At 38.6% G+C, this 10,906-nt stretch overlaps 2 protein-coding genes across 3 annotated transcripts in view; one reads left to right on the forward strand and one right to left on the reverse strand.

The window, feature by feature from the left end:
- Window positions 1-3,740, forward strand: part of cog2 (component of oligomeric golgi complex 2) — a 10,065-nt gene extending 6,325 nt beyond the window's left edge. Inside the window, exons 11-18 of one of the 2 annotated variants that reach the window (XM_005727410.2) lie at window positions 218-279; window positions 371-522; window positions 674-859; window positions 1,014-1,086; window positions 1,217-1,359; window positions 2,396-2,535; window positions 2,753-2,936; window positions 3,086-3,738. In XM_005727410.2, coding sequence (XP_005727467.1) covers window positions 218-279; window positions 371-522; window positions 674-859; window positions 1,014-1,086; window positions 1,217-1,359; window positions 2,396-2,535; window positions 2,753-2,936; window positions 3,086-3,184 — 1,039 coding nt within the window. In that variant the 3' untranslated portion in view covers window positions 3,185-3,738. Of the gene's footprint in view, window positions 1-217; window positions 280-370; window positions 523-673; window positions 860-1,013; window positions 1,087-1,216; window positions 1,360-2,395; window positions 2,536-2,752; window positions 2,937-3,085 lie in introns of both variants that reach the window. The other variant, XM_005727409.2, reaches the window with a different exon arrangement.
- Window positions 3,741-5,439: 1,699 nt separating this feature from the next.
- On the reverse strand, window positions 5,440-9,316 carry agt (angiotensinogen). Its single transcript, XM_005727413.1, has 7 exons — window positions 9,266-9,316; window positions 7,608-8,062; window positions 7,094-7,460; window positions 6,595-6,719; window positions 6,340-6,488; window positions 5,942-6,098; window positions 5,440-5,853 (listed from the first exon to the last, which is right to left on the reverse strand). Exons 2-7 carry the CDS (start codon window positions 8,022-8,024, stop codon window positions 5,677-5,679), a joined length of 1,392 nt encoding a protein of 463 aa, XP_005727470.1. The 5' UTR covers window positions 8,025-8,062; window positions 9,266-9,316; the 3' UTR covers window positions 5,440-5,676.
- Between the last annotated feature and the right edge of the window lie 1,590 nt (window positions 9,317-10,906).

The raw sequence follows: 10,906 nt of genomic DNA on the forward strand, positions 1-10,906 counted from the left end.
CACTCATCATTGCACGTCAAGAGAAAGATTAGGGCTCATGTCTTTATTTCACAACCACCACGGTTAAACTTTTCTGGAAAGTTGAAAGTTTCCATTACACGTGTTGTTGTTTCACGCTATGAGCACGTACACATCAGAGCTGATGCAAGAAAGAAGCTGATAACAGATTGATTGTCTTCTTCCTTCCCTCTCTGTGTTGCTAATTTTGTTTTTCCAGATACAAGGAAATTGCAGGACGTCTAGAGAATGCTATTAGTGATGGATTAGTGGCAGCACCAGGTGGATTTATTTTATTTTTTTTAAATTGTATTTGAATTTTATCTGTTCCTTATACAGTACTTAGAGTAACTATGTATCTGCTTACGTTCAGCTGGCAGTGCATACCACCTGCAGGTATCTCAGGTGTTGTGGTCCTGCTTAGTGAGATGTTGGTCAGACAATGTCTATCTGTCACCTCTGGCACATCGCTTCTGGAAGCTTACGCTGCAGCTGTACTCAAGATATGCCAAGTTTCTTGATGAGGTAAACTTAAAATATATGAGTGATTATTTATGTGATTATTTATTTATTGATTATTTTATTTATTTATGAGATTTTTAAAAAATGCCAAAGAAGCCAAATTAAAAGCCAGTTGTTATAACCTGTTTCTCATCTTGATTGTTGTCTTGTGCAGGTGCTGACTAAGTCTCCGCCCTCTGAGGTGACTAAGGAGCCAACCAGGCCTCTGCCGAGCTCAGCTTCTTCTACATCTAGCAGAACATCACTGGAGGAAGGCGGCAGTGAGAGTGGGAGTCCTGCCTCCCTGTCCACCAAACAGCTGGTTTACATTGCAGCAGACATCCAAAAACTGCAGGAGCAGGTGCTCACAAACAAACTAATTACATTTTTATCTGTGTAGTTCCAACTTGTTTACATTTAATATATTACTGTTTAGCCTGATTTGCAGTTTCTTAAAGGATTTTCTTCTTTAGTTTCCTTTTTTTCCATCTCACAATTGGCTTGTCTTTCTTTAGATCCCAGAGTTGTCAGAGATGGTCAGAAAACGGTTTGAAGCCATTGGATTCAAAAACGTTTCTCTTGTGGAAGGTGACTTACAGTTTAGGTTCACTTCTCATGCAGTATTTCCTATCATTTCTTAAATCTCAGGTTTTTCCACTTCCTGATATTAGCACAAGTTGACTGTATGTGCATTAACAAGTGCTCTCATCTATGTCAGATGCTCTAGCAGACTCCAAGGCTTCCCTGTCAAGCAGCATTCCCTCTCTGAACACTAGGATGACCCAGCATCTGACCGAACGCAGCTGTCGATTCCTGAAGAGTGCCTCAGAGGTTCCACGACTCTACCGCAGAACTAATAAAGTAAGAGAAGTTGCAATTATGTATACAAATGTCTTTATCCAATGTTTTCATAAGGTGCACTCTCACATATCATATCTTAGATGCCGTTGCGTTCAAATGGTTGTTTATGCAGGAAACACCATATGTAAAATTCAAAATCTTATCTTGGAAATGCACAACATATTCAACTCAAAATTAAGCTGAATTAACAACCATGGGTAGATTTTCTGTTTGATATTCAAATCCCAGAAGGCTTTTATTGAAATGAATAATGGTTCAGTATGGGGCTGATTTGATTTATTGATTGTGTGTAAAGTCGTGTAGTCACTGAGCATAAAGTTTCATTATGATTTTGTTGTAAATTGCAGTTTCATCAAAAAAAAAAAGCAAGAGAAATTTACTGGACTTTTAAATGCTTTGACTTTATTTTTCTATTGAACATGTGTGTTCTTGCATTCATTCACCAACTTGCATGGTCATTTGCTGCAAGCCCTTTCAGCACATCACTGCAGTGCTGCTGGACTTTGCATAACTACATACATCTGAAATAGTCTGTTATTCTGATTAATCAGTCATTTCTGTGGCAATGTTGGCAGACTCCTTTTATTATTAGTGATTGATAATTGTAGAGTGAATATCAGAACAATATCTGCCAAGTCTTTATAATCAATGTGATCCAAATCATTGCAAAATGAGTTACACTTTGTAAACTCGGTCAATATATAAGGCAAAACAATGCTAATCTGAGTTGGTTAAAATATATTAAAAAGAAACCCATTAAATATCTCTAATTAAAGGTTTTTAGACATGTTGCACCTGTGACTGGTTGTTTTTTGTCTGATATTTGATCCACTATACTTGTAACTATGTACCAACTTACACTGCAATACTCGCACAACAAAGCAAGTGGTTCACAATAAGAGGCCAAGAAAAATAATTCAGTTTATATTAATTTATTTTTTACATTTGGTCAAAACAGTATTAAAATGCTTAATATAAAGCTTGTATATTGATTTATAGTATATAATATCATACTTTGTACCTCCTCTCCATGTAGGATATACCGGTGCGTGCATCAGCGTACATGGATAATGCCTTACGCCCGTTACATCAGTTACTAACTGATTCGACAGGGCTGGTCACCCCTCACACAGCACAAGAGTGGCTGCGAGTTTCACTGTCTGAGTGCACACAGAAGTAAGCATTACACATATCCACCACTAAACCCTGATACAATAATAGATTTGATGACTTAGAAATATGGCCTGTGATGATGTTACAATAATGTTTCTTTATTGCAACAGGGAGAATAGTTCTTTCTAAAAGCTGGATTGTTTACATTTTATAAAGATTTTTCCAACCTCAGCCAGCGAATTAAATTTGTTTCTGCTTTCCCATCTCGTGTTGTGTTCAGGTACTATGAGACCATCTCAGAGGTGCTGAGCTCAGTCAGAAAGATGGAAGAGAGTTTGAAACGCTTGAAACAAGCCAGGAAGGGTGCAGCCGCGACTACAACAGCAGGAGCAAATGGTGGACTAACAGATGATGGCAAGATTCGTCTTCAGCTGGCACTAGATGTGGAATACTTGGGGGAACAGGTGGGTGCTATTCCATGAGTGCACAACCACATGTAGTCCATGTATGAAGACACATATATGAACATGTGACAAGCAGTGCACATTTATCAGTTAACAAAAATATGTTTTTAGAAACTCATGTCATAACTTTATACTGTTGTGTGCCTCAGATTCAGAAGATGGGTCTTCAGCCAACTGACATCTCTATGTTCTCCACTCTGATGGATCTTGTGAAGGAAGCCAGAGAGCTTGCTGAACAAAACCAATAAAACAGACTCTGCAATGACTGAAACACTGATATGCAGCACTTCACATCTTCACATTTCCTTGAGACTTGTGGAGGATAAAACTTGTCCGAGTCATGGGCTGGTAAGAGGTGAAAATAATGGGAAGAATTAACGCTACTGGAATCATTTTCAAACATTTGTACCAAATCACTTAGTTCAATGTAAACTTTGGAACTAGGCTGTAAATTGTTGGCTGACACAGCATAGAAACTACTGCTGGAGCATCAGCAGTTCTGGTGTAGGCAAAATGGAGAAAAGGGACTGGATGGTACTATGGTTATGTAATTTTATGTAACTACTGTATTGTACTTTCACTGGGCCAGAAAGTTGCATAGCAAGAGGCTCAAAATAAGTTACAAAGGGAGTACATTGATCATTATTTGGTGATGGATTAATCTAAGAGAAGTCTGTTAATTTGTCACATGTGTGCAAAACAGTTGTATAATATAATATGTTTAACATGAAGGTAATGAAGAACTTTGTACAGAATGTTATACTGTGTGTGGTTTTAATTCAAAGACACATTAGCAAGTTATACTTAATGGCCACTTTATTAGGTAAACCTGTTCAACTGCTCATTCATGCAAATATCTAATCAGCCAATCAAAATGCAGTTAACCTGCTGAGGTTCAAACCAAGCATGAGAATGAGAACAAAAGTGATTTCAAAAACTGCTGATCTATTGGGATTTTCCCACATAGCCATTTTGAGAGTTTATAGAAAAAAATGTTCCAAAAAAGAGGAAGTATCCGGTGAGTGGCAGGAGGTCTCTGGGTGAAAATGATCCCAGAGATCAGAGGAGAATGCCCAGACAGGAAGGCAAGAGTAATTCAAATAGTCACTCGTTGCAACCAAGATGAGCAGAAGAGCATCTCTGAATGCACAGCATGTTCAATCTTGAAGGAGGTGACCACCTGAAGTCTCACTTCTGTGAGCTAAGAACAGAAAACTGATGCTAAAATTCACATAGGCTCACCAAAACTGTACAATAATATACTGGAAAAACATTCTCTGGTCTAATGAGTCTCATTTTCTGCTGAAAAAAATCACATTTGCAAAATGAAATAGAAAATGATTTCATGAACTTGAAAACACTTTACTCAAATGGCCTCCACAGTCACCAGATCTCAATCGTTCAGTCTTAACAGAGCACCTTTGAATGGTGGAATGGGATGTTCAGAAATTCCGAGACAAATCTGCACCAGTATGGACAATGGAAACATTCCTCAGAGTAATATTTCAATGGTCCATTTTGACACAATAGCACCTTGTTGAATCTATGCCATGAAGAAATTAGGCAGTTCTGAAAGCTAAAAGGGGGTCCAACCATATACTAGCTTGGTGTAACAAATGTAGTGTCCGGTGAGTGTATATGAGTCATTGTTTTCACCACATGCATGCTTATACTCAGTGCTACCAATAACGCTGCAGGACCATGAACCTTTAATAAACCGCAACATTATTACATGCACAGGAAAGCTAAACGGGAGAATAACATTTGTTTTTGTGAATGCTGAAGCAAGTTATTCAAACCCTATAAATCACAGCCAGCCTTCAATAATGCTGACATGCATGTGCATTATTGTCACTCATTAACTAACATATATAATTATGTGTAAACGGTGATAAATAATTGCTAGTACAGTAACCTTATTTTAAGCCAGGCCTTATAACATCTTAGTTACAAATTTGCTGAGCTCTACATTAAAATTAGTTTTGGGATTATTTTCAGTAGATTTTCTCACTCTGTAACTGCTTTTCTATTAAATCCACAACCTGTTCATTACTTTTAGTTACATGGTATGGTGATGGTACGAGAGGCTTATTCCTAATACTATAATCGTTTTATGCACAGACTATATGAGAATAAATATGATAGCCTGCACTTTCCTTACCTGTTTAAATGACTTCCCACAAGTCTCACAGATTAAGTAGGTCAATTGAAATGCTGATTAAAAACCAGTGAACTTTGTTTGTATTTGGAAACAGATGCTTTATTTCAGCAAAACCAAATCATAACAAAACAAAAATAGACTCTTAGTTACAATATACAACATGCTAGCCGTGCATCACAGACAGTCGTGGTTACTGTACTTCCTGTACTCTGCTGAAAAAAATACTGTACAGAACTCTGCTATAATAAATTTTACAAAAAAAAACTAATTAGGATTTTCACATTATGCTTGAAAACAACTTAAAGTAACATGTTTTCATAAATACTGCAAATGAGAGCCATCAGTAACACTGTTAGATCCTTATTCCGTGTGGGTACACTTAATTCCTCATGCACTGTATGTGAGAATTATTTCAGAAGGAAAACAAATCTATGATTTTAAGCACAATGTCTGCAGCATGAAAGATTTCCTGCAGAAATGAAAGCTGTAGATGATAAAGTACGTTGTAAAGAAATAGTCCTGGTATGTGGGAAATTTTTCATGTCAGGGGGGTTTGTTCACTTAAAGCACTATATATCATTAGACCAGAGGATTTATGATCTTGCCCAGCATAAGGATGGAGTTAGAATTTCCTTCTACAACAGAAAAAAAGAAAGGCCTGTTAATGGACAGCTTCAGAGGGACGCCCTCTTCCTGTGTCTGGTCCTGAGGTTCTGCTCCTTCCTCTGACATCTCAAACAGCACTTTGTTGATGGCCTAAGAGGAGACATGAAGGTCTATTAATGTCTCATAAATATACAGAGAGTGATTTTTATATTATGACAAGCTGACTACTCAGGCTGACCTTATCTATGGTGAAGGGTTTGGTGTTGCTGAGTTGGCCGAAATCGGCCTCGGAGCCGAACAGTTTGGCCTCGATTTCAGGATCCACGGTAGTCAGCAGGTCACGCAAATCAGTCACAGAGGACATGGAGAACTTCGGGAGTGACAGCTCCAGGAGACTGGAAGAGGGAGACAGAGTTTATAATGAGTGTGTTTTTTGTTTTGTTGTTGTTTTTTTATTTTTTTTATTTTAACAGTATTGGACCTGAACTTAAAAATCCATAGCTTTTTTTTTTCTCTCCTATTTTGATCTTTTGAGTTAAAAACAGCATATAGGCACTACGTTTCTGTTCAAAAAAAGAACAACCATTCAGGTCAAAGTTTATTCTAAGTCTAGTACTAGTAAAGTTCAATAATCACCCTTCCTGAAGGTTTTGGTGCCAGTCAGAAATTAAGTCTGTGCGCAGCTTTGACTCCACATCACCGAGTTTAACCCCCTCATGAGGCAAGACCAACAACATGTAGGAGCGTTTGCTCAGAGACAGCTTCACAATGGTGCATTGCCGCACCTTCAAAATAAAAGAACAAAAATATTAGAGTCAGGTCGCTATGACTTTAACAAGCTAAATCCACCAACTTGTTATTAATCTTTGTTTCTTAAATACAAAGATTTACCTTATCGTTGAAGTAGTGATACTGACCCGTGTGGGTCATCAGTGGAGCCATTACTGTAGTTGTTTGATCCACATGAAACTCCTTCAAGGTCGTTTCCTCTGGTTGGAAAGCTTTCTTCCAGTTTCCTAAAGAGACGAAACCAAACACAGATTCGAATTTTCTATACACGATAAAGACATTTTTAATGTGAGAGATTTAAGCAAAAGTCTGAGGAAAGGAAATGCTCCATGATGAAAAGGCTGAGACTGTGGCCCACCGATATCTCTATGGTACAATCAGCATTGTTATTTGTGAAGTTTGGCATCTGGATCAATGCACATAAAGCTGGTAATTAGAGTCACAATTAATAGAACTGCAAAAAGTTATATATTTATAGATTAGTGCCATACATAATGTACCGGGGTTGACAAGCTGGTGTAGGCTGCAGAAAGCTAGTTTGAACTTTTAATTGTGAATTCTAATCTACGTACTTTGTATAATCAACTTAACAGAGACAGACCTTGGAAGTTGAAGGAGGTGATGAACAGAAGGTTACTGGTGGCATTCAGATCTTTGAAGATGTCCTTCACCTTCCTATCTGACGTCATCTCCACAAAGCTGTTGACCAGCTGCTCTGCTTCCTGAGGTTTGGAGAAGTCCACACCTCGGATAAACGACGTGTCTGACAAGTCCTGTGTGCCTTGAATAAAGTCCTCGGACAGCTGAGCATCCTGACGAGTGAAGGCCCAAACCTGGGTAGTGATTTCATCTCTGGGTCCATCGTCCACTAGAGAATTAATGCCCTGCAGGGTCTTAAGAACTTTGTGTCCATCCATTAAGGACACGCAGTCCTTTCCATCAGTATCCCTACTCAGGCCTAGTAGAAGCTGGACAGAAAGAAATGAATTGAGGTTGTTTACTTCTTTGCAGAGTGAAAGTACAAGACATAATCAAATAATCAGATGGATGGTCAGACAGAAAGCCTAGGCTCAGCAGGTTCTACTTCAACAGTGACAACAAAAGTAAATAAATACCTGGAATGAACCGGCTGTCTTCTTGGAGGCTCCCAGGTAGAAGGTGACCAGGGATCCAAAGGTGTTGACTGGAGATAAGAGTGTGTTAGTGCTATGCTGCTTGCTGCTGAGAGCCTGGTACATCCTCAAGCCTAGAGCATTTAATAGCGCTGCCAAAACCGCTGTCCTCTCTGTGATGTTTTGCCTCTGTACATTGACTTTTGATGGATCCCTGTGGTCTGGTGTCAAGACTTCATTGTCAAGGGGAGCCACAGGAAGTGTCTCCAGAGGCTTAACCGTGGGGGCCTGCAGGGACTCACAGCTGACATTCTCGGCAGCAAAAAGATAGAAGGGGTGAACGTAGACTCGGTTGGCTTGGCTTCCTGAGAGGCAGCAGTATAGTAGGAGGACCAGAAGAGGTGACCAGAGTCTCTGCATTTTACCTTTGGTTGGAAGTTACCCTAAAATAGTTGTCTCTGTTGGTGGGGGAGACACATATTTAGTTAGTTCAACCTCAATCACCTCAAGTATAACTGACCATTTTCTGTATCAGCCTGGTTAGGAGAGCACTGAGTTTGACGTCTTCTGGGAATGTTACATGACTTTTTCAACAGCTTTCATCACAAATCAGGCTCAATCTGGTTTTCAGCTTGTATATGATTGGCTGGCAGGAACACTGCATGTCAGAGATTGATTGAATTCTTTGTGCGCTTTCTCTCCTGCTGGTCAGTGAGTGAGAGCAGACATTACCCTCGGCAACAGAGGTCGCGTAGATAATGAAGACGTGTTTGTGTGTGTGTGTGTGTGTGTGTGTGTGTATTTGCATATGTTCACTGACCCAAATAAGATGGGAAACTTTGTATCCTATAAAAATTTATCTTGCAACGACAGGTACAAACTTAGTGTGCTTAAAATAAATAAAACAACTTATTTATATGTTGTTACTAACTTATTTGTGTGTTTACATAACAAGTCTATAAAAAAAAACCATATAAAAAAACCCAAAACACATAGAATGAAAGAATCAATAGAAGTACAAAACAAACTTTCACAGCTGTATAAATGCATAATTTATTTTATAGGTCCAATTTTACTGGACAGCTTTCAAGTCAAGTGACAATTTTCATTAATTCTTTCAAGGATTAGTCTAAAAAGCTGTGAAGCAGAGTGACTTTGGTAAGTGCTCTCTTATGCAAAAATAGGACTTTATCCTTTGACTTGATAATGCATAAGTGTGGACTGATGAACTCTTAGAAGCGGTAAGCAAACACTAGATTTTCATCTATTAGGACATGTAACACAGGACATGGCCTTGGTCCCTGATCAATGAAACCAGTGCATTCGATGTTCCTATACACAACTAACCTATTGTGTACCTGCTTACCTTATTACAGACGTGGTGAAAATATGGGCTACTTCACGACTTATGTTATGAGGTTCAGATATGTGAATAGTTTTCTTGAAAATCTATTTTTCATAAAATCTCTTTCTGTATATAGAAATTTTCAAAAATAAATTTCAATTTAATTTCAATTTCAAACATTCTTGCTTTTCAACACATTTAGTTTTTAATTCAGCAAAGCACTCTGGAAAAAAAAATCCCTCCTCATCTTTAACAGTTCAAACTACCACACAATCAAAAAGCAATTACTGAAATAAAGAAAAATAAATTCTCTTACCAGATGGGTCTGCCGTTGTCGCTGGTGAATGAGGTGCTAAGTGAGGTCCTGACTCCTCTGCACTCTTACTTTAACCCACCCGGCCAGCTGTGTGCTCCCACTCTAGTTACTGATTAACCAAAGTACCATTGAGTCAGTCAGGGGCTCTCCTGTCATGACTCATATCCTGCTTTGTACAGACAGCGCTTGAGATATAGATAAATAGGTTTGAGAGTAGGTTTGGGAGACCACCCAGTGCCCTTTTATATAATGACTTTAGGAGAATGGTGCAAGAAAATCCTGAATGGGGTGAAAAGGAGAGTTCAGCTTCTATAAAGAATTGGGAAAAGGAGGGATAAACAGTCTTGTTTCAGTTTGTCGCCTTTCCAGGGTGATTCACTGAAAAGTCACCATATTGCACACGTATTTATTTGTATGGGGGGATATTGTGTTCTGTATTGATTACGTATGTTCTTTGGAGTTTTTGCTCAACCTAGACGTCAAAGAGGAATTGAGGAAACAAGTTTCATTCAACCCTTTTAAGATTTTCTTGCTTTTTCTTTTTACCATAATGGATCATATGTCTCACATTATTCATCCCATATAATACACATGTCCTTTTTAGTGTACTTTTAAAATAACACTCACTAAGCCAGGTTAACAGAGAGACTCTGCGGACATCTGTGTAAGATTTTCATGAGTCTTGAGGGTGTTATCATTGGAACAAGAACTATAAAATAACCCCACCTGTTCTGGGAAAAGAGCAAACACTTTTCAAATGTTCAAATAGCTCTTTATGAGACAATGCATATCATATTTTTTTATCTTAAAATTATTATCTGTGACTACAGTACAGAAAATCCGTCACACTCACACCTGATTCAACAGGACAGGGCACACTAGATTTTCTCACCGGAGAGAACCATCATCAGGTCAAGTGTTTTACACTCCTGCTTTTATCTTTAACAAACACTGTTACAACATTAATGGGATAAGAAATTTTATTTGACCTTTCACTTCATGTAATGTTTATAACAGTGCGAAGGATTGTTCTTTTATTTGTCACTAATCTCAGACTAATACAGTATGTCTTTTCTAATATCACAGTCTCTGCAATTGTCCTTTAAAATATCTAATAACTTTCAGTTCCATTCAGATATTTTTTTAAATAGTGCCTCAAGATGCTTTAAGCCCAATAATCAGATGAACCTCTGTGAGCAAGCGCTTGGCAACAGTAGGAACGAAAAACGTCTTTCTAACAGGCAGAAACAGACTCAAGGAAGTGCAGCCATCTGCTGCAACCAGTTGGGGGTGAGGAGAAAGAGAAGAGACTCAAGAGAGACCGGACACGCAATGGGAGACAAAGCCAGAGCTAAATAATGACACATGGAGAGTGAAAAGGGAGTAGAGAAGAAATGCTCAGTGCATCATGGCAGCCTAGGCCTATTGTGACATAACTGTGGATGGTCTAACAATAAGCTTTATTGTAAAGGAAAGTTTGGACTCTAATCTTATGGTAGAGAGGGTGTCTGCCTCCTGAATCTAAACTGGAAGCTGGTTCCACAGCCGAGGGGCCTGAAAGCTGAAACTCTAGATCCACGAGTAAGCCAGCAGTCTGGGAGCAAAATGCTCTGTGAGGATAATATGGTAATAAGATATGAT

The sequence above is a fragment of the Pundamilia nyererei genome, unplaced genomic scaffold (genome assembly GCF_000239375.1).
Source record: "Pundamilia nyererei isolate P.nyererei 1_Seehausen unplaced genomic scaffold, PunNye1.0 scaffold00024, whole genome shotgun sequence".
Classification (NCBI taxonomy): domain Eukaryota; kingdom Metazoa; phylum Chordata; class Actinopteri; order Cichliformes; family Cichlidae; genus Pundamilia; species Pundamilia nyererei.